The sequence below is a fragment of the Pezoporus occidentalis genome, unplaced genomic scaffold (assembly GCF_034315485.1).
Source record: "Pezoporus occidentalis ecotype Australia unplaced genomic scaffold, CSIRO_AGI_Poc_V1 ctg403, whole genome shotgun sequence".
Classification (NCBI taxonomy): domain Eukaryota; kingdom Metazoa; phylum Chordata; class Aves; order Psittaciformes; family Psittacidae; genus Pezoporus; species Pezoporus occidentalis.
The window spans coordinates 61559-87187 of NW_026915729.1; the positions used below are offsets into that span (position 1 = coordinate 61559).

Below are 25629 nucleotides of genomic sequence, written 5' to 3' on the forward strand. Positions count from 1 at the left end.
GCAGCTAGTAAATTTATGCACAGAGGAGTAGGAAATGTATTTTTGTCTTGATCTTACACCCTCTTTTCCCAGCCTGTAGTGTCAGAAAACCTTTTCCTTGAGCAGGCAGCTGCTCTCCCTTGGTAATACGCTGTTACCTATGGGCTGCTGCCCCCAACCACCTCAGGAGCACAAATACATTACACAACAGCCCTCCAAAGCTTGTACATACCTGGTAGAGTCACACATGTGCTCCTTAAGAGAGAGAAAACACCCCTTTCACCTGAGATAAACTAAAATACATTTATTATTAACATCTTAGTCACAGAACTGTTAATTCAACATAGATGGGGAGAAGGGTTTGAAAACATCTGTAATACAACAATTAAAGGAAAACTGTTGCACAGAGCATCTAGCTTACTTGGGACCTGACTGTATGTGGGAGGGGATTGCTCTAAGAGCAGGGCGAGCCCCAGTTGCCTAGGACATCCTTAAAACAGGGGTTAGCATTTAAAGAGCTCAAGCTCTGTGTTTAAGTACATAGAACAGTTTTCACATACTCTAAGGATAAACACTGCAGGAGTACACTTACTCTTTCTTCTAACTTAATCCCTGAGCACTAGGAGCTCAGATGCTTTTACCCCTAGGCCAGACTCGCCTCCAGGACTTCCACGATGCATGCGGCTGAGGGACGCTTCTTGGGGTCCTCACTGGTGCAGACAGAGAAGAGATCGATCATGTGCTGGTAGGATGAGTCCAGCTCATCTATGTTGAGGGCTGGGCGTGTTCCCAAGGCATTGTAGTATGCTTCCTCATCAAAGGAGTCTTCGTTGAAAGATTCATCTGGACAAGAAGGTGGCAAAGTCATGAGGCTTTACACCCCCTCATCCATTACACAAGGGTTAAGGTTAGATGGAACCTTAAAGCTCATCTACTTCCAATCCCTTGCCACAAGCAGGGACACCTTCCACTAGACCAGGTTGCGACAAGCCCCTGTGTCCAACCTGGCCTTGAACACTGCCAGGGATGGGGCAGGCACAGCTTCTCTGGGCAACCTGGGCCAGGGCCTCACCACCCTCACAGGGAAGAACTTCTGCCTAAGATCTCATCTCAATCTCCCCTCTGTCAGGTTAAAGCCATTCCCTCTTGTCCTGTCCCTACAGGCCCTTGTCCAAAGCCCCTCTCCAGCTTTCTTGGCAGCCCCTTTAGGCACTGGAAGCTGCTCTAAGTTCTCCCTGGAGCCTTCTCTTCTCCAGGCTGAACAAGCCCAGCTCTCTCAGCCTGTCTCCATAGCAGAGCTGTTCCACCCCTTGGAGCATCTTTGTTGCCTCCTCTGGATTTGCTCCAACAGCTCCACGTCCTTCTTTAACGTGCTGGGGATTCCAGAGCTGGACACAGGAGTGCACGGGGATCTCACTAGAGAGGAGCAGGGAGGGAAAATCCCCTCCCTCGACCTGCTGGTTACGCTGCTGCTGATACAGCCCAGGACACAGTTGGTTTCTGGGCTGCAAGCCCACACTGCCAGGTCATGTCTAGCTTTCTATCCACCAGTATCCCCAAGTCTTGGCCTTGCAGGTGTGCAGCGGGATGTGACCTCCATGTCAGCTTTGCTATTCCTGTTAGCAATAATTACTGCCTGGGATACATCATTACTTTCTGTTTGGCTTAAATTACATGTTTTGAAGCCACATCTATCCCCTTTCTCCCTGCAGAATAACTGAGTCACCCCTGCAGAGCTGGCTGGGAAAAAGCTCTGCAGCCCGAGGACACAGTTAGAAAACACAAGGCAGCCTGTGGGGCTGTGCCAGCCTGAAGGCTCTGGCAAGAGGAGTTTTCCCAGCACAGCCTGTAAGTTCTTTAGTTTTGCGGTGCTCCAGTGTGCAACTCTGCCTGCAAGCAGCAATAGCACCCTCTGCCCATCCAATCTGATCTGTGTAACTCTGAACAAGGGGGTCTCCAAGAAGGCCAATGGCATCCTGGCCTGTATCAGCAATAGTGTGGCCAAGGAGGGCCAAGGCAGTGACCATCCCCCTGTACTGGCACTGGTGAGGCTGCACCTTGAATCCTGTGTTCAGTTCTGGGCACCTAACTACACATTGAGGTGATGGAGCAGGGCCAGGGAAGGGCAGCAAAGCTGGTGAAGGGTCTGAAGCACAAGTGTGATAAGGAGCAGCTGAGGGAACTGGGGTGTTCAGTCTGGGGAATTGGGGGTTTAGGGGGCACTTTTTCACTCTACAGCTATCTGAAAGGAGGTTGTAACAAGATGGAGGCTGGTCTCCCAGGTAACAAGTCACAGAACAAGAGGAAATTGGCTCAAGTTGCACCACAGGAGGTTTAGACTGGGTATTAGGAAAAATTTCTTCCTGAAAGGGTTTTCAAGTGCTGGAACAGGCTGCTCAGGGCAGTGGTGGAGTCACTGTCTTTGGGAGTATTTAAAAGATGTGTAAAACTTGTGAACATGGTTTAGTGGTGGGCCTGGCATTGCTGGGTTAATGGTTGAACTCAGTGATCTTAAGGGTCTTTTCCAACATGATTGATTCTGTAATTCTATGGCCAATCCCATGGGCACATAGGAGGTGCCCAAAGTAACTCCTCCTGCTTCCACCAAGCTTTCTCAGTGCTGAGAGGGTATTTGCAACCCTAACACTGGCCATGGCACAGCACATTTGGTTTAGTTTCTCTTTTCCAAAAGGCTCAAATATTCTTGTGTACCCTTTCAAGCATGATGTCATTTTTAGGTATTTTCTGGCCACATCATTTTAGTGGCATTTCAACAGCACCCACCACACAACTACAGCCTGGATGATTGCTCCTGTGCTGCATGGATGTGGGACGGAGCTGGAGCATGGCTGAGAGAGCTACACAGCTCTCAGGGGAGCAGCCCTCCAGCTCAGGGACATCTTTGAAGCCTACCTCTCTGTGCTGACAAGCAGCTGAAGATCAAGGTGAGCTGTTAAGACTAGCAGCTGGTCTGCAATGATTAGTTACCATCATCTATCAACTTCTCATTTGAATTTAAAAACCTAAGCAAAGTTGAAAGTGGCCTTGGAGTAGTGCTGAGCACCTCTGGGCTGCAGCAAACTCCTCAGTGAGCTCCCCAGCATGGCTGGGAGATGCAGACGGCGCAGACAGATGACTGCAAAGCCCTTCAGATGGCACCTGAGGGAGACCTAGCACTGTGGGGATACTAACACACACACTAAAAATCAGTCCTCCTCAGAGAAGGCATTCCTAGGAGCAGAATTTGCTCATCAGCAAGATATGGAAACAAACCTTCATCATCAGGCTCATCGCCCAGATTGAGGTGGGGCACAGAGAGGGTCATCATTTCCCAGAGAGTCAGCCCAAAAGGGAAGATGTCAGCCTTGTCGGTGATGATGCCATCGTCCTGCAGAGCTTCCTTGGGCTTCCAGGGCTCAGTGCCAATGTAGTACATGTTAGGGTCACTTACTGAAAGGAAAAGACACTGCTCAAGTCTGCTAGGACTCACAAATACTGTGAGATGCAGTCACAGCTCAACACACAGCAGGGAGTTAGGCTGTCAGTTAGCTCAGGTGTGCCAAAGCCACAGGGCAGGATATTCTGTGAGCCTGAACCCATTTTTCTTTCACACCTGCATAGTCTCAAATTCCCCCTGCCCTGCATCATGCTCTGCAGAAGTGCCAGACCCAGTGCGGCTCATGCTTCTCTACTGCAGGCCCAGCAACACATGCTGGGAACTGCAGAGAAACCTCCGTGAGGTTTGAGGCCATGCAGAGAAGAAGTGAACCATCATCTTAATATAGGATCACAAAATGGTTTGGGTTGGAAGCCACCTCAAAACTCATCTGATTCCAACCCCCTACCATGAGCAGGGACACCTTCCCCTAGACCAGGTTGCTCCAAGCCCTGTTTCACCTGGCCTTGAACATTGCCAGGGATGGGGCAGCCACAGCTTCTCTGGGCAACCTGTGCCAGGGCCTCACCACCCTCACAGGGAAGAGCTTCTGCCTAAGAGCTCATCTCAATCTCCCCTTTGTCAGGTTAAAGCCATTCCCCCTTGTCCTACAGGCCCTTGTAAAGCCTCTCAGCCTATCTCCGTAGCAGAGATGCTCCAGCCTGTGGAGCTTCTTCATGGCCTCCTCTGTACTCCTTCCAACAGCTCTACATCTTTCTTATGTCAGGGGCCCCAGAGCTGGACACAGTTTTCTCCAGTTCTCATCGCTGTTCAATTTAATGCCTCTTTGATTTTAATTTGCCTCGGGAGAGCTGAAGCAATCAGCTCTCAGCCTGACAGAGGCAGCACTATCTCTGACCCAATCCTTTTCACCCCACTCCCAAGAGGAGGTCCCACATTTCTCCTCACTCTCCCAAGCTATTGGCAATCTCAAGCTGTTTAAGAAACTTTTGTCTCCTGGGGCAGACTGTCAAAGCCCTGCCTGTAACAACAAGCAAATGCCAAAATCCTTCAACGCTTAATGGGCTGTTGCACTTTAATCCTGGGCAGGGACTGTTGTTTGGTGCCCGTTGTCTCCTCAAGACCATGAGGAGGCAAAGCCAAAATCAGGGCTGGGTGGAAAGGAGTTCTTCCTGTTTAACCAGCCCAGAAACTGATACTTGAGCCACTCTCTTCTCCAGGAGATTACGCTGGGCGCTGCTTCCCGCTCTCTCGCTCCTTATAAAAGGGAAGAGCCACTAATAAAAATCTAATGGAGCAGCTTTATAAATTACGAGGCTGTTGCAGGCCCAAGCGCTGTGTAAAGCGGCAGAGAAAAGCATTCTTGTAATTAACCCAAACACATTCCCGCTGCTCACAGCCAAGCCACGACGCCATTAGACATCTGCTTCTCGTTTACATGAAGCCTTTATAACACTCACACTTGGCTTGCGCTTCCTTCTAGCCCTATGAGAAAGATTCATTTACTTGGCTTTCTGGCAAGAGCATCTCCTCAGCTGAGTCTAGCAGGGCCTGAGCCAGCATCCTGTGTCCACGTACAGGCACAGGAGGGCACAAGATGGACGTCACAGGTCTGAAGAATTAAAGCTGGACCTTCCAGATATCCCCTTCACCCAATGTGGGGTGCGAACAACTTGCCAGTTCTTCTCTCCATGGACGCAGGAGGGCAACTGCATTCCCTCTGCTCCTGGAGCCAACCTCAAGCAGCCACTAAGCATCCAGATCCCCTTCCTGAAGCCCAACCTACCAGTCATGTTCTCATCCAGGGGCAGGGACACTCCCACATCACAGATCTTGATGGCTTCAAAGTCACCTTTAATGACCACATTGGAAGACTTGATATCTCCATGGAGCAGCTTCTTATCGTTGTGCAGATACTAAGAGGCAGAGAGAACCTGTTAACACCCGCCTACATCTGTGGAGAGGCAGGAAGTGCCATTGGATTTGGACAACAAAGCACCAGCTTCTTCAATATTTAGTGTGTTTAGCTTTAAACTAAGCTCACAGATGGGTCAACACCTTCCTTAACACTTACAAGGAAGTTTCTTCCACCCAGCATACTGCTGACTTTTAGTGAAAGGCTGTGAGAAGCACCTCAAGCAACAAGCCCTTGAGGGCAGGTGCAAAACACAGGCATTAGCTGATGGCCAAGTGTGGGTCTGTGTTACCCTGGGAGCTTAGAGCTACATGTCCTTGGCAGGAATAGCACAGGACTCATTGTCACAGCCACCTGTGCTTTTACCCTGAGCACTGGCACAGCCCAGGAGGGGCTCAGAAGCCATGCTGTGGTTTAGTCTCCGTTTCTCCACCTTTTCCCTGTACACACAACCTCAGTGGCATCAGCTGGCAGCCATGGGCATCAGTTAACCAATTTCTGTGCCACAACCAGCTCCCTGCAGCTGCCTGGGGTGGCAATAAGGATGCAAGAGCCAGCAGCCAACCTCCTCTCCTGGCTAGCAAGCTGGGACAGTGGGTAGCCCCAAGGGAGGGCAGCAGAACATTCATGACAAAACCTCTTGTTGCATGTCACGTTGTATTCAGTCTCAAGCCTCAGGATTCAGTTTTCACCCTGTACAGCACCCTGGTGAAAGAAACACCACCAAGCATCTGCTCTCCATCTGCTGGCACAGCACACCAAATCCCTTTATATTTCCAGTGTCCCCAGTGTGTACGATTCCACACAGAACAGCTACAGTTGAACATTAAACATACCTTCAGCCCCCTCGCCATGCTCAAAGCGACTTTAAAGATAGTGTCAGCAGGGAAAGGGCCCAACTGTTTTGCACTTCTTTCTTCAATTAAGTCACAGAGTGATTTTTCTCCTCCATACTCCATGGCCAGGCACATGCTTCCATCGTTGGCCTCGGTGAACGCGCGGTAACCTGCCAACAAAGATCATTTGTTAAGAGCCGATGCAGGCACCGGCATTTCTGCATGCTTGCTGGCCCGATGGAGCCAAAGCATTTGGGGCTACTGCCCAGGTGCTTTCCTGGTGCATTCCCAGATGCTGCAACCCATCCCAAGCCAATTCACTCCCCAGGGGAGCTGCTTGCAGCTTTACATGGCAAGGCAAAGCCACAAGAACATCCACAGTGGCCTGCGCAGACCCAAGCCACAAGCCTCATTGAGGGAAAGGAGCTTCCTCCTCCAGGAGGGCCCACAGGCACCTCTTGTCTTGCTTCCCTGGTCAGCTTTGCACCCTGTGCCCAGGGCATGGAGGTTTGCCCTCACCTTTGCAGGGTGGACAACAAGGAGAAAGGAGAGCAGCAGCAGACCTGCAGGACCAACATGCCCATTTCAAAGACAAGGAGCCACAGGACCAAGAGAAAGGCTGGTGGGGAACCTTTGGGAAAGCCAAGCTCTCCTCTTGCAGGGGCCATTTCACAAGGTCAAGGCTTGAGCATATGGACAGTCATGTAAAGGCTCTTCCCGTGTTTTTCTCCTGTCCGTAACCAATACTTCTTGGGTGGAGTTACAAATGGCAACATCTTGCATAATGGCATAGCTGAAGTGTTATTCCATAACTGATTTATGGCACCTTTTTCAAAAGCAGCAGTGAAATGTTTGCAGTGTGAGAGGCTGAGCCTATCTCTGCTCTTGAATTCCTGGCAGAAGCAAGACGTGCTGGTTTAGGGATACAGAGTTCCTTGCACGCAGCATTGCTAGCACAACTGACTGTACCGAGATAGTTTAAAGAACAAATAAAAGGATGAAGTCAGAGGAAGCTGTTCTGACTGGCACGAGAGATTTTAGATAAGAGCAGAAATTAAACACAGACTAAAGCAGCTCCTCAAAATATTCCTATCACTGAGAGCCAAGAGCATGACAGAGCCTCAACTGCCACCTCACAAAAGTGTCAGCAGTGGGGGACCCAGAGCCTCATTCCACACACAGAAGCCATCCCAGACACCATAAAGGGGTTACCCATCCTTTGCCATGTTACAAGTAGACTCTCCCCATGCTGGAGCAGCCCCACAGTACAAAGCTGGCAGCAAAACACCTCTCAGCTCCGGGGCAGCCTCTGCACAGCATCAGCTTGTGAGATACCAACCTCTCAGTGACCAACGCAAACCTCAACAGGCAACAGTGCACCACGGTGTGCCACAAACCACATTTTAGGGCAAACCCCATTGCCTTTCTCCTGCACTGGCTCAGAGAGAGAGCTTCGGGTGTTCACCATCCCTCTAGCATGATAGAGTGCCTGTGCATGCCAACAGCACCCTGGCTTCTATCAGCAAGTGTGGAAGGCAGGACAAGGGCAGTGACTGTTTCCCTGTACTGGGCACTGGTGAAGCCACATCTTGAATCCTGTGTTCAGTTTTAGGCCCCTCACTACAAGAATCATAGAATAGTTAGGGTTGGGAAGGACCTTCGTATCATCTAGCTCCAACCCCCTGCCATGGGGCAGGGATACCTCACACTAAACCATGTCATCCAAGGCTCTGTCCAACCTGGCCTTGAACACTGCCAGGGATGGAGCATTCACAGCTTCCGTGGGCAACCCATTCCAGTGCCTCACCACCCTTACAGTAATGAACTTCTTCCTTACATCCAATCTAAACTTCCCCTGTTTAAACCCATTACCCCTTGTCCTAATGAAGAGTCCCTCCCCAGTATCCTTGTAGGCCCCCTTCAGATACCGGAAGGCTGCTATGAGGTCTCCACACAGCCTTCTCTTCTCCAGGCTGAACAGCCCCAACTTTCTCAGCCTGTCTTCCTACAGGAGGTGCTCCAGTCCCCTGATCATCCTCGTGACCTCCTCTGGACTAGCTCCAACAGCTCCATGTCCTTGTTATGTTGAGGACAGCAGAACTGCACACAGGGCTCCAAGAGGGGTCTCACCAGAGTGGAGCAGAGGAGGAGAATCCTCTCTCCTGACCTGCTGGTCACACTGCTGGTGATGCAGCCCAGGATACAGTTGGTTTCTGGGCTGCAAGCTCACACTGTTGTATCGTGTTGAGTTTCTCATAAAAAAAAGACATTGAGGTGCTGGAGTGGGTCCAAAGAAGGGCAGTGGAGATGGTGAAGGGTCTGGAGCACAAGTTTTATGAAAAGCAGCTGAGGGACCAGGGGATGCTTAGTCTGGAGAAAAGGAGGCTCACTTTGCACTCTAAAACTACCTGACAGGAGCTTGTACAGAGATGGGGCTGGTTTCTTCTCCCAGGTAACAAGCAACAGGACAAGAGAAAACAGCCTCAAGTTGCACCAGGGGAGGTTTAGATTGGATATTAGGAAAAATTTCTTCCCTAAAGGGTTGTCAAGTGCTGGAACATGCTGCCCAGGTCAGCAGTGGAGCTGCTTTAGTCTGTGTTTAATTTCTGCTCTTATCTAGAACCCACAGCCCTTGGTGTGAAAGAAGCCCAGAGAAACCCTGCAGCCACCTCGTGTTACATCACCTGGCTCCTGAATCAGCTCCAATGGCTCAAATTGCAATTCAAGCAACACAAGCTGCGTTGGAAACTCACCCACAATGTTGGGGTGCTGGAGGTTCTCTAAGATCTTGGCTTCCTCCTTCAGTCTCTGCTGATAGATGCTTTGCTGGCTGCTGTTGCATTTGGAATTGATTTTCTTCACAGCCCATGGGGAGTGAGACAAGCCTCTGGGAGATCTGCATGGGAAAACCCACATGGCTCAGAACCACCCCACTGGTAAGCAGCACCGTGGTTGAAGCTCACATAGGTCACTGAGGAACTCTTTTGGAGAGCATCTGCATTTATTTTGTGGAATGAATAAAGAACAATGCTGAAATAAATGAAAGCTTGCCAATGTGCACACTGCAGACGTGTGTGCAACCCCTGCCCCATCCACAGTGCTCCTCCAGTGAGTTTCCAGTTGTCTTAAAAAAGGAGATTTGTATTGAGTCACAATTTCTGGTGGAGGAGCAGCGGCTCAGGGAGGGAGGCAGCTGCCCAGCAGGCCACGGCAAACAGGAATGGACCCAGCACATGATTTCCAGGGAAAGGCTGAAGGGATTACCCCAAAACAGTGGACTCCTACTCAGCACCAACACCTCCAGCACACATGGGACAGCTGTAAATCCCACCCGCCTTCCTCGACAACATGCCCAGTTGAAGGGGTGCAGGCAGTATAGGAAGGCCAATGCCCCGAGGGCTGGAGCACCTCTGCTATGGAAACAGGCTGGCAGAGCTGGGCTTGTTCAGCCTGGAGAAGAAAAGACTCAAGGGAGACCTTAGAGCAGCTTCCAGTGCCTAAAGGGGCTGACAAGAAAGCTGGAGAGGGGCTTTGGACAAGGGCCTGTAGGGACAGGACAAGGGGGAATGGCTTTAACCTGACAGAAGGGAGATTGAGATGAGATCTTAGGCAGAAGTTGTTCCCTGTGAGGGTGCTGAGGCCCTGGCCCAGGTTGCCCAGAGAAGCTGTGGCTGCCCCATCCCTGGCAGTGTTCAAGGCCAGGTTGGATGGGGCTTGAAGCAACCTGGCCTAGTGGAAGGTGTCCCTGCCTGTGACAGGGCACTGGAAGTGGATGAGCTTTAAGGTCCCTTCCAACCCAGACCATTCTGTGGTTCTGTGGTTCTATTTTTCTAAGGGGAAAAGATGCCAAGCCCCATTTCCAAGCACCACCTCACGCTGTGCTCTCACAAGTACCTTTTCATCAGGTAGACGTTGACCCCAGTGCCGTATCCAAGCTTCTGCATGAAGGGGGAGGCTGGAATAGTGACAGAAACTGGCCCCACATCTAAAAAGAAAAGAAACCCAGCCCCATGAGTGACCCCATGCAGCAGATCAGAGCAGCTTGGCTGGGATGGAGGCAGCGAGTGGATTCCTGAGCTGCCTTTAATCATTTTTCTTCACCAATTATGCCAGTTTTATCTCAACTCATCAGTTTTCTCACTGTTACCCTCCCGATTCTCCCCCCCATCCTACTGGGAAGAAGAGAGCAAGTGGCAGCAGCCCAGGTTAACCCACATACACTCTGTTTCTTCACCAGCCCCTCTAGAAACAAGGCACACACCTCAACAAAACTCACCTGGTTTCTCCCTCTGGAGCAGTTTATTTTGAGACCCGAAGGCTTCCATCATGCAAGCCTGATCCCTACAACACAGGAGAGGCTTTTGTTATATCTCCACCCCTGGAACGCAGGAGGAACCCCATGGAAGGGCCTGGGAGCACAAGCTGTCGGGACTCTAGCCCTAACCCAGGCAGGGGCGCTACAGGTACCGCAATGGGACGTTACAGGGACACTACAGGTACCGCAATGGTTAAAGGACATAAGTTAGACAAATAACACCTGTTGGGACGCTCGTTTGGCTTCTCACGGCTCCCCTCAGCAGGGATGTGCCTCCCTGCACGCCCAGCTCCATGGGCTCCCTCCCTTGTCAGCGCTGCATCCCTGCGGGGCTCATCACCCCGGGGCTGGCCTGCAGAGGTGGGGTGAACCCTGCAACAGGGCTGGGGTGGCTCAGAAGCGAGGCAAGAGCCCGGGATGGGTGTCCTAAAGGAACCAGCACGGGATGTAGCACCAAAGGAGGGAGCTGGGGGTGTATGAAGCATCCCCCCAACAGGACGGGACTGGGGGTCTCACCTCCAGGGTGAGCGGGGCTCCAGGTAGGAGGGGGACAGGGGAGCACTGATGGGTGCTGTTAGAGGGGGTCCCAAATCGGGATGGAGGGGACGCGACTCCCGGGCCCCACCTCAGGGGCGAGGGGAGGTGCACGGCCGGGTCTGCTGGACCCCGCCGCGGTGAGGAGGGGCCGGAGCAGCCCCGCAGCCCCGCACCGACACCGGGACCGGGACCGGGACCGACACCGGGACCCACACCGGGACCCACACCGGGACCGGGACCCACAGACCGACCCCGCTCCGCCGTTACCTGCCGCTGGCGTCACCGCCGTTTGAATCCTGCGCGCGCGAAACCGCCCGCCACCTCCCCGCTACGGCGGCCGCGGGCGGACAAAGCTCGCCGGAACGCGGAGGGGGGAGAGCGAAGGTCCCCAAGTGGTTTTGGGGGGTTCATGGGGGTCCCCAAGGCCTGGGGGAGGGGGGGGGGGATCGGAGAGAGCACCGGGGTGTTTGGGGGGATTCTGTGGGGTCCCAAGCCCTTCGGGGGTGCCTATGGGGTTCCAAGCCCTTGGGGGGTGGGGGTCTCTGGGGTCCCCAAGCCCTTAGGTGGGGTCTCTGTGAGGTCCTCAGCCCATACGGGAGGGTCTCAATGAGATCCGTGAGCCATTGAGGGGGTCCCCATGGCATTGCCGAAACTTCCCGGGGAGGGTCTGTGTTGGAGCCTGAGACGGGGAGGCACAAAAGCACGGTGCAGTCAGTTCTAGGTAACGTTAAGTTTGGTGGCTTTGTAATGGAAAATAACCGCGGTGCTTGAAGGTAGCTGACGCAGGTTCAGGTCCTTAGGATCTTAGCACAAAAGGTGTATGAAAAGCAGACTAGAAAAACCGGACCTGGGGATGGGGAGTATCTGGGACTAGCAGATGTCTAGGGTGGGAGCAGTTAAACTAACTGGTAAGCAGAAGGAGAGGACCATTGCTATGTCTGTAATGCTAATTTAGCTGGTGCTTCAAAGACTGCCAGAAGCTACGAAGGTTGCTGGAAAAGTAAAGGACCCTTAAAGACCACCGCCACGTTTTTGTATGCACGGGGGAAACGTTCTGGAAAATGATGTAATTCATGTGCAGCCTCATGTACAAGGTTCGCCTGTATAGCAATACGGGGACACGCGTTAGGAGGAGCTATCCCCGTGTCTCCCGGCGCCGCAATAAAGAGTACCTCCTTGTCAGCTTGAAACTGTCGGCGAGTTCATTCCTGGAGTTTTCTCCGAATCAAGCCCCAGGCTGTGGCGGGGGTCAGGGCTGTCTCTGGGGGTCCCCCTCTTTGGGGGGGGGGGGGTCTACAGGTCCCCAAGTCCTTGGGGGTGTACCTGGGGGACTGCAATCCCTGAGGGGAGGGTGTCTCTGTTGGTGGGGGCTCTGTACCCCCACTCAGCTGCAGGGGCTTCTTGAACCAGGGCTGAGCCCGTCTCAGGGTCTGTAGTTATGATTCCCCCATGCATCCCTCCCCGCAGCCCCATCACACTGTGACCCCCCCAGGCACGGCTGCAGCAGCACGGTAGAGAATAATAAAAAGGCATTTATTTCTCTAATAATAAACCCATTTCAGGAAGCACAGGGGAGGCTGTGGGGAGGGCTGAGCCTCTTGGAACCCCCGCAGCCAGGCCGGGGGTGTCCCTGTCCCCCCCATCACGGTGTCAGGCATTTCACACCAGCGTCCTCGGCGTGGCCGCAGTTGGTCTTGCCCCAGCTGGAGAAGCTGCAGCGCAGAAGGCTGTCCTCTGTCCCCTTGCAGGAGACGTCGTCCATCCAAATCCTCCCCGTGCCTGCAAAGACAGGGACCCGGTCAGTGTCATTGGCACCAGCACCGGCCTCAGCATGTTGGTGGATCCCCTCCATGTGCATCACCTCATCACCTAAACAATTAGGCTAAAGCAAACATAATTCAAGCCATTCTGAAACAAAAGGGTTCATCTGTTAGGAAAATTCACTCCCTCACCTATGATATCGATCCTTCTTTATAGTAACATGTATTAAGTATGCTTGAATGAAAAGGTCTGGAAATAAGGATCTGGCTACTTGGAAGATTCAATCTGCCCATAGAGAAGAAAAGATGCCCCTGGACAGCCAAGATGATGGCAGCATCCTGTAGCTCACTCAGCATTGCATGGAGACCCTCCCAGAGGAGTCTCGTGTTGGAGGCCAGGAACTCAGGCAAGATCGGCTCTGGGGATGTGTGGATCAACAGACAAGCATCAAAAATGCTGCAAAACTAGAGCTGCTTTTCAGGTTTTTCCTGTGATTACTAATGAGAGAAACGTGTGTAGGCCTTTATCCCAGTTGTGCTGTACCTGAGCACTGAAAAGGGAGAACAACCCCATTTACATTTACATCTACCTTTAGATGCCCGGATTCAGCTGGGACACCCCATATTTAGGAGTAAATATTGATTCATAATTTTATGCTTTGCATCCCAGTTTTTCTCCTTGGTAAGCATGAAATGTCCTGACACATCCTGATTCACCATTGCCACTGCTCTGGGATGGGGTCACTGCCTCTGGGATGGGGCACTCACCCCCCTCACAGGGAAGAAATCCTATGGAGACAGGCTGAGAATGCTGGGCTTGTTGAGTATGGAGAAGGCTCTGCAGAGACCTTAGAGCAGCTTCCAGTGCCTAAAAGGGCTACAAGAAATCTGGAGAGGGGCTTTTGACAAGGGCCTGTAGGGACAGGACAAGGGGGAATGGCTTTAAACTGACAGAGGGGAGAGTGAGATGAGATCTTAGGAAGAAGTTCTTCCCTGTGAGGGTGATGAAGCACATGTGCAGGCCATGCTGAAACAAGCTCTGGGGTCTACCAAGCCTGGTGTGAAGGACACCAACTCTTGGAGGGGTCCAGCTGCCCTCACAGAACAGGTCTGATCAACCAGCATGGTCATGGCTAGCTGATGGCCGTGGTGGCTACCTGCTTTTGGGGTGAACCATCTCCTTGGCAGCCCCGAGCCATTGGAAAGAAGGCAACTCAAGTATTAAAAGGCATATGTGGAAGGGGATCTGACTTGGGCGAAACACCCCAACCCAACAGTTTGGGGCCAAAGGCCACCCCTCCACCCACCAGAGCATTCCTGGCATTTTCCCTCTGCTTTTAAAAGCTTTTCTTTGGTTGTATTCTAAAAAGAAAGCAGCTCTCAACAGTCACATCCGGATGAAAAGCATGAAGCTTCCTTCAAAAACAACAGCCAGACACCCAGTACTGAATAAACCAGACTGAAGCTATTTGGATCACCACAGCCCATGTCCCGCTTGTAGAGGACCTGCTGGATGCCTCAAGGGTCATTCTGGGAGGGTCTCTGGTTTATGTATAGGCTGGCCCCAGGTATCTATGCTGGGTGAGGTGTGGGGAGAGGTGGGTCATACCTTGGCCGAAGCGGGCCATGCGGTACACCTCCTCGGCGCCTCGGAAGCCCAGCATCCGGCACACCACGTCTCCATCCTTCTTGTCCCAGCCGTCGTCACACACCGTGCCCCAGCGCCGGTCATAGAAGACTTCCACCCTTCCCTCGTGGGAGCCGGAGCCGTTCACCAGCCGGATCATCCCCTCCTCGGCTGCTGCTGCTGGAAGCAGAGAGAGAGGTCAGAGGGGGCATGGTGGCATCTCACCCACCATGTGTGGGTGATGTGCCCTCTCCATGATGCATGCAGCTGCACAAAGCATGGGGTGATGCACTTCCAGGAGACCTGGGGACACAGCACCCCTATTGAGCATAGTGCTGAAGGGGTCCCACCAAACCCAGGGTTTTGCTCAAGGTGGATGAGCCTTGCAATGGTCTTGCCAAGGTGGGAAAGCTGTTGGCAGCCTCAAAGTGCTGCAGGGAGGGCAGGTACTGAGCAAGCATCAATCCTGAAGCCATTAAGGTCCACATGGAGACAGCTCAGGCGTGCGAAGAAACCTCTGAGCAACCGAGGGGAGGAGTGAGATGCCAGCAAACCCAGGCACAAAGTTTCCAAAAGGGACTGTGAAAGGGGATGGCAAGTGATGAGGAAGCTCTTCCAGCCTGGAAGCAGAACCCCAGCCCAAGTCCACGCTGCCTGGGTGGACCCTGACTTCATGCTTGAGGGAATGGTGAGGGGATGTTCACATTGGTCTGAAATGCTGCACTGGAGTGGAGGGACATGGCTTGTCCTCCTCCCCATCGTGGCATTGCTCCCTCTGCTGCCAGTTGCCTTCCTGTGGCTGCTGAGCCTTCCTCCCCCCATCACCACCCTCCTGCTAGGTGAGACCAGCATCCCTTCATCCTTCAGCCAGGGAGAAGGATGGGGAGATGGTTTATCTGACAGGAGAATGACTGAGGAGCTCAGCACCAAAACCAAACCACTATGGCTCTTCCTCCACCCCAAGCCAAAGAAACCCAGCAAAGAACATGCCACACACCCTCTTATTTGGGATGAGAAAGGGGTCAGATGGAGAAAATTGCTGTTAGGCAGCTGGGCTCGCTCTGTGACTCACCAAGGGCTGGGGCAGCAGCTGAGGGTGGAGTTAGGCTCCCCCAAACAAGGTTGTTCTGCAGATGTTCAGGGATTTATATTCAAAGACATTTTCCCAAAGCCAGGGCTTGGATTTGGTTTTCTTTTCCCCGATCAAAACACACATTCCCACTGGAAATGCTCGATGACATTTCTTCTCAAATGCGAAGATAAATAGGATTTGGGGGCATTTCCAGGCAGACTGAAGCCTTCTCCTTCGTGACCATCCTCTACATCCCATGCTCATCCCTGTGGAGAGGGTGTCAGGGGCTTCAACGCCACAAACCCACCTCAACCACAGCCACCACCAAAGTCCCAGCAGTGTAAGAGACACCAAAACCTCATCTGTGATTTTGCCAGCACATGGACCATGGCAGGTTCTCAGGCGATGAACCCAAAAGGTCTTCACGTCACCAAGAGATGACCATTGCAGGGGGAGCTGCAAAGAGGTGGGTAAAATCTGCCACTGATCCAACCTCTGCTTTAACTCCACAGTGGTGGGATGCTGCAGGCAGTCACGCTTGGCTCAGGTCTCTTCAGGCACCTTCGCCACCCAAACTGGTGACCGTGGGGCTGGCCAAGGTGGATGAAACAGGGTCCCAGGCTCTCAGGGCTGGGAGGTGCAGGGTTAAGGGGATGTTTAGAGACCAGAGCAGTGTTTGGGACCTGCTGCACAGAGATCCAATGGGTTTTGGCATTGCCGGTTGGCTGGGACCTGCATGTTTTGGGCTCTGGGTTTTCCCTGGCTTGCTCCCAGTGGGATTAGGGCCACCTCTTCCAGTGACCTCCAGAAAGAGCAGTCCTTGTGTGGCTTCGGCACTGGCTGATCTCCCATTTCCAGGACCTGCTCAGAATCAGGTTCAAGAAAGGATCTGGAAACCCTGAGCATGTTTTGCTGGATATGGGCAGAACATCGGGTTCACTGAGGAGCCAGGAAACATCTCATGCTGTTCCTGATCCATCTCACTGATATGGTCCACAGCCCTGCCATAAACATCACATCTCAGCAGAGGGGCTTTTGGGATGCTGTCGGCTGTGTCCTTCCACCAGCCCCTGCTATTTGGGATGGGTGTCTCCTCCCAGCCATTGAGGAGGTTTGCCAAGGCACCTGCCTTGGCTGAGCCCAGGGATGGTGTCATCTGAGGGTTGGATGAAGTGACTCTTCTGAGTTGAACACATGCACCACAGCTCTGGACGCTACCAGGGGAGCTGCTCCTGCCAAACCAAGCTTGCACCGGGTCCAACACCAGTGTCTCCTGCTAGGGAGCCAGCCCAACCTCCCTGCTCTGGGTGAGCTAGTGGAGGGATGCAACCAGGGAAACCCAAGGTCCTGGCTAGGGAGACCCAGGGCTCAGCATTTTTCATCCACCACTTGGTTCAATGTGGTAATCCTTCAGTGTCACCTTCCTGGCTCCATGTGTTCAGTGACCCCTGCCACCAGCATTGTGGCATATGAGAGGTCTCTGGGCCTTCCTGCTCTCCCTGCCCCAGGAAATGACTTGGCTTTGGAACCATTGTCCCTCTTTGAAACCTGGAGCATCCCAGAGCAGGGGATCCTTCCCTGGATGTCTGTGATGGCTAAAGAAAGCAATAGCTAAATAGGGCATGGAGCCCCTCAACAGGCATAATCCTCTCTGTAGAACCATCCATCTCAGCCTCCAGAGCTGCCCACATTCACTGGGGAACAGGCAGGTGACTGTTGATCCAAAACCAGCTCCCTATATCCAGCATCAGCTGGTTGCTCATCCTGTCCAGCTCCATATCTCCAGCTCAAGCCAGTTGGTTATCCCCGAGTCTTCATTCCTCCCCCTGCAAGCCTGCCTTCAGCCCAGCTCTTTGCTGGATGCTCATCAGAGCCTGTGCGTGCTGGAAGACAACTGCTTCCTCGAGGAGGGGAGGAGATGTGCAATCAAGGCACAGATCCAGGCGGGACTGGGATGTTCCCATTAATCAACAGGGTGAGGGCTGCTAATAAAGCCACAGAGCTCAGCCACAAGTCCTGGCCACAACCCTTCCACTTAGCCCACAACAAGCATCACTTAGCGGGCTAATAAAAACTAATAAGCCCCAGAAGTCTCCTCCCAAACCAGTGCCAGTTGCCTGTGACATCCCCAGCCCAGGGCTGTTTTGATGCTCATGAGCTTGGGGCTGTGCTTGGTTCCTGGCCCCAGCAGGATGGAATAACCCTTGGGAGATGCCCGGGGACCAGAGTGGATTATCCATCTCATGCTGCAGAAGGTTGCCCAGGATCAGGCTCTCCCAGGCTGCAGCTCCAGAGCAGGATGTGAGCATCCCATCCTGCAGCAGCCCCCTGCCTGTGAAGTGGCCTGGCCCTGTCCACCCCAGAGCAACTCCCTGGCCCATTCCCTCTCCAACAATCCCCAACAGCATCATCTTGTGTGTGTTCATTTGTTTTGCTGCATCAATTACTTCCAAACCTCTCGACCTCCTCCCTGCCCAGCCTCCAAAACCAGCAAAACAAGAAAGGAAGAGCTAGAGAGAAGAAATAACTCCCAGTGGCCGAGAAAACAAGGGCCTGATTCTCTGCAGCTGGGCTGAGATATCATCTCCTCCCTGGTAATGGAGACCATCTGCCCCTGATTCCCTGGGCTCTCCACCGCCCTCTCCCACTGCCCCTGCCCTGCTCCTCTCCCTTTGGTTTGGCAATATGGATACAAACATCAGGTTTCCAAGGGGTAGATGTGGGGTACGACAGGAAATTAAACAGCAATCATCCATACTGCAGCTGCATACCAGCTGCACTTGCTCACCAAGCAGTGGCTGGACGGGGCTGGGGTCCTTGGTCCTTGCTGGGGTGCTGGTGAATCATGCATCCCACCTTGGTGCTTCCTGCTCCCCAGCTGCCTCTCCTGCTGCTCCTCTTCTAACCCTGCTGCATCCTTACTCTGCTTGGCACCATCTGGGGGACGCTGTGGCTGGTGGCAGGGACCTAGAGCCCCTGCATGGGTGCCTGATGTGGGAAGGATGCTTTTGGGTGGCGGGAGGGATGTCCAAAGCTTGGAGGAAACCATCAGTAACCCCAGAGGTCTCAGGGATGAGCTCCCTGCAGGGCATAGTCACAGCACAGCAGAGGATGGGCAGGATCCAGCCCCAGGCTCATTCCCATGCATTTCTTGGCTTGCCAACCCAGAAGACCAATGCTGGCGATTGGTGTGCAAGTGCAGGTCTTGGCCCCAGAGGGAATCCCAAAGCAATAGCACAGCTGTGGTTGGTGCCACACAGCCTCACAGTGTGGCCCAGGTGCCTTCATCCAAATGGGTGTTTCCATCTTGAAGCCCTGGAAAACCACTTCCTGGGGCCAATCCTGGCATGGGGAAGTGGTGGAAGAGATACGTCCTTATGGATCTCTGCTCCTCTTGCTGCCAGCTCTAGGCTCTCCCTAGGATAGTGAGGATGCTCTTTGCCTCTATGGGTGAGTGAGCTTAAACCCAGGCTTGATCCTGTTTGTGCCTGCGAGTGAAAACTCCCAGCCAGCTTTGGACATCCTTAATCCAACCCCATCAGCCTGGCTGGAGTCCCAGCATGCCCATTGCAGCCAAGGTGCTTCCCCCTTACCTTCCTTGAGCATCCTCACTGTGACATCCCTCCCACCTTCTGCTGGCTCTGGCTCCTCTTTGCCCAGGCAGGAAAAACCCAAGCACAGGGCTCAGCAGCCTCATCCTGGCAGTGACCACTGCCTTCCTGCCTGCTTTGCAGCAGGTATCTCCCTGATAGACTCCAAACCCCACAAACTCCCCCAAAACCATTCCTGGAGCTCCAAGGAGATGGCCATGAGCAAGAGCTTACCCATGCTGCTGCCTCGGTCCCCCTTTTCTCCCTTTGGGCCTCGGTCACCTAGGAAAAGAAAGAGTATGAGGCATAAATCTTGCTAGAATCAGACTTTAAGTGGATGCCCTGCTCTTAGGTAATGCTGTAGCTCTTGAGGGGCTTTATCAGTTTTGGGAAATTTAGCCATGAAGCAGCAAAATGACTTGTCAGCCCCTCTCCTGACCCCTTGGATGTGCTGCATGGCAATGGGACCCATCTTCCCACAGCCCCATCTTCTTCTGGGATCTTTCTTCTTAAAGTAAAAACCAACCAATCCCTGGGAAAACATGGCTTCATGCAGGGTTCATCCCCTATGGGCTTGGTGTCTTTGTATTTCATGCCCAATATAGCTCTTTCCCTCTGCATCCATGGGGGACCCCTGCCCTGGGTACCCTGTTTGGTTATATGAAGCTGTGCAATACACCCACCCCCTGCTTTGTGCACAGGGTAAGAATGGGAGGATGTCCCCATCCCCCCCAACTCCCCTTGGGGTTCATGTCCTGTAGGAGGACAGAGGACTGGTGTTCCCATCCCACCCACTCTGCTACCCCTTCACCCAAACAGCCAAGCCCTGGCTGCAGAGCGACAGCAGAGCAGGACTAAAGGAAAGCAAACACTGAATTTGGGCGCTGAAAATCCCTGTCTGGGGCTAAAAAAGCTTCATTTTGCAGGGCTCATTAACAAGGACGTGGCTTCCCACAGCCTCAATGGAGCATTGACCCTTCCTGCACCCAGCTGGTACCTCCTCGCAAGCAGATTTGCTGAACCCAAACCCTGTATCCATGGAGAAGCAGTGATGCTGGAGGGTTCAGACCAGCTGGATAAACAGGCTGCCTTCAACAACACGCCTATTTCCATATGAAAATAATGAGCTCAGTAATTATCTGTGTCATGGCTTGGCTTTCCGAGCATGGGCTGCCTCTGTCTGCATCCCACCACCTCCCTTAAACCCTCCCCATGCTCCAGCTTTCCTCTTGTCAGGCAGCAGCTGTGTTATCCCATGGTGTGCACCACTGAAAACACTGTCCTGAATGGGGCTGTGCGCTTGGCTTTGCTGGTCCTGGCTTTGCCCTGAAGCTGCAGAGGGATCAGGGAATAACTCATTTCATCAAGGGAATAACTTGATGAAATATAACAAGGGAGTGTAGAGTCCTGCATCTGGGCAGGAACAACCCCAGGTTCCAGTATAGGTTGGGGAACGACCTGTTAGAGAGCAGTGTAGAGGAGAGGGACCTGGGGGTCCTAGTGGACGACAGGATGACCATGAGCCAACACTGTGCCCTTGTGGCCAAGAAGGCCAATGGCATCCTGGGGTGTATTAGAAGGGGGTGGTTAGTAGGTCGAGAGAGGTCCTCATTCCCCTCTACTCTGCCCTGGTGAGACCCCATCTGGAATATTGTGTCCAGTTCTGGGCCCCTCAGTTCAAGAAGGACAGGGGATTGCTTGAAAGAGTCCAGCACAGAGCCACAAAGATGATTATGGGAATGGAACATCTCCCTTATGAGGAGAGGCTGAGGGAGCTGGGTCTCTATAGTTTGGAGAAGAGGAGACTGAGGGGTGACCTTATTAGTGTCTATAAATATATAAAGGGGGAGTGTCACAAGGATGGAGCCAGGCTCTACTCAGTGGCAAACAATGATAGGACAAGGGGTAATGGGTACAAACTGGAACACAAGAGGTTCCACTTAAACTTGAGAAGAAACTTCTTCTCAGTGAGGGTGACGGAACACTGGAACAGGCTGCCCAGGGAGGTTGTGGAGTCTCCTTCCCTGGAGACATTCAAAACCCGCCTGGACACATTCCTGTGTAACATTATCTAGGTGTTCCTGCTCCGGCAGGGGGATTGGACTAGATGATCTTTCGAGGTCCCTTCCAATCTCTAGCATACTGTGATACTGTGTGATACTGTAATGCTCTATGCTGCTCCAGGCAGTGATGCTCTGGGTGAGCCCCAGCCCTGAAACACGGCCCCACTTCAACATAGCCTTTCCTTTTGTCTCTGTAAGAATAACAAACAGCGCACACACACACTCAGAAATGTCTTATAAAATAAAATATTAAGAAGGAAAGAAAAAAAAAGGCATGCAGGAAATTCTTGCCCTTTAACTTGGAGGCTCTGGGAAAGCGAGATTGCTCCCCTGGGCAGCCGCAGCTGTGTCGGATGGAGGAAAGCTGCCTGCAGCCTGCCCCGCTGATGGGAACCAGATGACAGCAGCCCCCCGAGCAGCGGGACAGCGGCCAGAGATGCTGCTCGCCAGCACGTGATGGGAGCAGCCCATGCTCTCCAGCACCTTCCTTCCCCAGCCTCGAGAAAAAGGGGGCTGGAAAGCAACAGTTATTATGTGTTTGTTCCCAAAAATCTGGCTTTTCCAGAGCAGGAGTGCTTTCCCTGCAGGGTCCAGGCTGCATCCTATAGGAATGATGGAGAGAGGTGAAGGTGGAAGGGTGGAGCTTGAGGGAAAGGCACTGGGTAGAAACACTGTGGGCTGAGACTCCTGGAGTGAATAACTCAACTGCTGTACTGTTGCTTATCTCAGGGACGTGACAGCAACAAGTTAGACATGCTGCAGGGGAAGGAAATACTCTGAGAGATAGGATGGGAGACCTCAGTGGTCAGAAGTGGTTAGAGACCTTTAAGAAAAAGACCAAGGCCAAAAAATATTGGCACAAATGGAACCTACTGCACTGCAGCAAGAGGAACAGGCTGCCCATAGTGGTGGGGGATGCTTCATCCCTGGAAACATTAAAGGTTGGGTTGGACAGGACTTTGAGCAACCTGGTCTAGTAGAAGGTGTCTCTGCTCGTGGCAGAGGATTGGATTAGATAGTCTTCAAGGTCTCTTCCAACCCAAACCACTCTATGATACAATGAAGAGGCACAGTGGGCTAAAGGCAGCAGGACCAGTGCTGAGACCACTCCAGCAGCCAGGAATGCCATAGGGGAAGCCAGAGGCTCCTGGCATAGACAGAGCGAGATGCCCCGCAGCACATCTTCAAGGCCAGGTGCTGCTCACCAGCAAGCCCTGATGCAGGGTCAACAAAGTGCATGCGGGTCTCCAAAAAGCAGTAGATGGGCTCAGCTTAGGGTTAGGGTTAGCTGTGGAAAATGGTTACAGGGACTCTTGAGGAGCAGAACTGGGTTATGAATGGAGAAGGAGTCAGTGCAATGGGAGCTGCTGGAGGGGACAGTGAGAGCATATGCAATGCTGAGATCATTTATATCCTGACAAAGTGCAAGCACCAAGAGAAGTTGCCAAAGCCCCATCTTCACAGGTAGGAACATGTTCTGCAACATGGCCAATTCCTCCTCCTTGCCTGTACATGGTGTTTAGGAAGGGGATTTCTTGTATTGCCCTGACTTTATCTATAAATTAGCAATCCCTACCTTGCCTACCTTGGCTCATTTACTATTGTTTCCTCTCTAACGCGTTTTCCATGGAAGAGTGAAGAAGACTGATGTCTACTCACTTTCCAGAATAATTTTCCCCATTTGGAAATGAGGAAAATAATACTCCACTGGGGTAGTTTTGAGGGAAAATGCATCAAGGACAGGAAAATACCAACAGCAAGGGAAAATCCTGGGACTCTTTGGAGAGGAAAAGCTGTCCCTTGATCCAGGGCTTTTGCTGAGGAGGCTCATTTTCCCCAGATGCTCCATGCCCCACAACAGGCTGCATTTCCTGGGGAAGCAATAGTTCTCCTGTGCTCAGAAGAAAGTCATTATAGAAGTGTAAGACTAGTGCTGCAGAAAAACAGGCCTTTACTTAAATCCTGGGTTTGGACCATTGCCTGGCTGTGTCTGTTTCCTATAAATTTTAGAGAATCCCATAAACCCTAGAAATTCAGCACTTGCTGCCAGCGCAGTTTGATATTTATTGGAAATGGGGTTGGATGAAACCCCCTTATCTGAGCACCCCTGACCTCTGGGAAGTGGGATGAGGGGGTCCCTTCACAGGGGACACATCCAAGACCTGGAGGTCACATCCAGCCATGCAGCAAGGGGAGGTGGAGGGAGGGATCCTCTGCTGGTGATGGGCTGTGGTGGGAACTGGAGTTGGTCCACACTCCAAAGAGGAATGCCTGATGGCTTTGCCACATTGCAGGCATACCCAAACCAAGGCTTCCAAGAAATGCACAATGAGCTGGGTGCATCAAGGCCTTGAGACAAATTAACATTCTTCAAGACAGGAGTCCTTCTCAGATGGAAGGATTACTCTATACCAGTGACAGGATGATAGCCAGAAGCAATGCACCACATGGCAAAGACCCATCGACTCCCAAGACCAAGAGCAGAAGTGCTTCATCTCCTTGGGCAAGAGGGGATTGAGATCATAGAATCATAGAATGGTTTGGGTTGAAAATGACCTTAGGATCTCGTAGTTCCACCCCCCTGCCACAGGCAGGGACACCTCATACTAGATCAGGTTGCTCCAAGCCCCTTCCAACCTGGCCTTCAGATACTGGAAGGCTGCTATGAGGTCTCCACACAGCCTTCTCTTCTCCAGGCTGAACAGCCCCAACTTTCTCAGCCTGTCTTCATACGGGAGGTGCTCCAGTCCCCTGATCATCCTTGTGGCCTCCTCTGGACTTGTTCCAGCAGTTCCATGTCCTTTTTATTGAGGACACCAGAAGTGCACACACTGGGGAAGGGTCACCAAGCTTGTAGGGGCTGATGCTTTTACTGCTGCATCATAGCCACGGCTGTCCCCTGAAGGCAGGGGCTGTGCTGGGATGGTCTCCACCACCCCGTGGCCTGGTAAGGACTGGAAAAAGGCTTCATCCTCATTGCTGTGTCTCCAGAGAGCTCCTTGCTGGAGCTGTGATGCCACCATGGGGTCTGCTAAAACATCTCAGCACTGACCCAGCACATCAACTATTAACATCTCTCATGCGGGGGAAACAGGATGCAGGAGCTCAATAAGCTCCTCCCTCCAGAAGGGGCACATCCCCCAGGGATGCAATTTGCAGAACAAATCTGGCTTCAGGGCTTGGTCCTCCACTGAAGCCCAGTTCAACCGGCCCAGGCTCCTTGGAATACTTTGCTTGTCTAATGAGTGCTTGGCACTGCTGGTGAGAAAAGCCCACTTTCCTCTGCTCCAGGGAAGGGAAGGAAACTGTGGTCCCGAAGCACGTTGTGGTTTTGGTTGGCAAACCTCAGCCTTTGATGTGCTGCCAGGAACATCTCAGTGCCGATGTCTGCCTTGCGTTAACACTGGTCCCTGCAGCACTCGCGCCTTTGCAAGGCTTGTGCCTGGATGTATCCAGGGTTAGTTTGAGCTCCTGGAGCATCAGAGCAGGCGTTTTCACTTCAGATAAAGTCCTGCACCCCCACAGCACCATACTGCAATCTTGCAGGCAAAGTTACCTCCAAAATCCAAGAGACAGTGCTGGAAAACAAGCACTAAATCATGGTTTCTTTATTTTTGCTCTGTTCCCACTGGCAGTCTCTGCCTTGGTGGAAGGATTGAGATTTATCCCAGCCACCAGCCCAGAAACCCTGCACTTCCAGTTAGATGGGATGGGGCAACAGAAATGGCACCCAATGGCACTTGTCAAGAGTACCTGGTGCTGCATAATTATCACCTAAGCAGCCACAGGGCCTGCAGAGCCATCTCCAGCAGCTAACAGGCTCCAGGAGGTCAGCTTGTGCCCACACTGGGGTGCCTGGGAGGGCAGTGGGATGAAAAGAGCCATCCTGTCAGTAGAGCGGGTGATAACAGCAGTGACAGCTCAAGGCAAAGAGGACCATATGGGTGCCAATCCTGCAGGAGACTGCAGCTCTGAGAGCTCCACTTTGCTCTCTGGCTACAGAAGGAGGCCACTGGGAGCATCTTATCTCCTGCATCTCCTTTCTATCTGGACCAGGGCTGCCCTGGAAGGCACTGGCAGTAGGAAGTGGGTGTCATGTTCCTGGGAAAGGTCTTTCTCCTAAAGACGCCACAAAGTGGAGAAGGGATGGAAGAAATGCTCTTGCCCCTAGACTACAGGGGGTTTTCTGGTGGCATGCAAGGTATAGGAAGGAGACGGCCATCACTGTGAAGCATATGAAGGATGCACCACCAGACAGGACACAGGGATCCCTCCCTAACCCCTGACTCTGGCAATGACCAGGGTCAGAACGTACAGGAAAACTGGACACCAGCTCTTGCCAGGACATTTTCCTTCAGCTTTCACATGTGCAATTCACCCAAGGAACTAACTGTGTGGAGCCAAGAGCTTGCACAGGACCTTCAGCAACACCCACTCCTTGCCTGGAGTGCTGCCTGCAGGGCCAAGGGCATTTCCCAGTCCTGGATGGCCATGGCCCAAGGTCATGGTGGCCAGTGTGGATCAACATGACCCACAAG

At 52.6% G+C, this 25629-nt stretch overlaps 2 protein-coding genes across 6 annotated transcripts in view; both read right to left on the minus strand.

Moving 5' to 3' along the window:
• Positions 1–268: 268 nt before the first annotated feature.
• PBK (PDZ binding kinase) lies at positions 269–10488 on the minus strand. The gene is made up of 7 exons (XM_062633792.1): positions 10404–10488; positions 10022–10112; positions 8881–9023; positions 6128–6297; positions 5163–5292; positions 3253–3429; positions 269–822 (listed from the first exon to the last, which is right to left on the minus strand). The coding sequence occupies exons 1-7, from the start codon at positions 10453–10455 to the stop codon at positions 623–625; spliced, it is 963 nt and encodes a 320-aa protein (XP_062489776.1). The 5' UTR covers positions 10456–10488; the 3' UTR covers positions 269–622.
• Positions 10489–12491: 2003 nt separating this feature from the next.
• The window catches only part of SCARA5 (scavenger receptor class A member 5), a 36177-nt gene continuing 23039 nt past the window's right edge, over positions 12492–25629 (minus strand). The window contains exons 7-9 of one of the 5 annotated variants that reach the window (XM_062633796.1): positions 19266–19310; positions 14349–14546; positions 12492–12758 (exon numbers count right to left, since the gene is read on the minus strand). In XM_062633796.1, the coding sequence (XP_062489780.1) occupies positions 12622–12758; positions 14349–14546; positions 19266–19310 (380 nt within the window). In that variant the 3' untranslated portion in view covers positions 12492–12621. Of the gene's footprint in view, positions 12759–14348; positions 14550–19262; positions 19311–25629 lie in introns of all 5 variants that reach the window. The other 4 variants (XM_062633794.1, XM_062633797.1, XM_062633795.1 and 1 more) reach the window with 4 other exon arrangements.

Excerpts from the sequence above, each read along its gene's own strand:
- PBK (XM_062633792.1), bottom strand. The coding sequence starts at position 10,455 with ATGATGGAAGCCTTCGGGTCTCAAAATAAACTGCTCCAGAGGGAGAAA. Across the intron at positions 9,024-10,021 it reads AACGTCTACCTGATGAAAAG|ATCTCCCAGAGGCTTGTCTC; the intron begins GTACTTGTGAGA and ends TTTCCCATGCAG. Across the intron at positions 3,430-5,162 it reads CCTGGATGAGAACATGACTG|TAAGTGACCCTAACATGTAC; the intron begins GTAGGTTGGGCT and ends TTTTCCTTTCAG.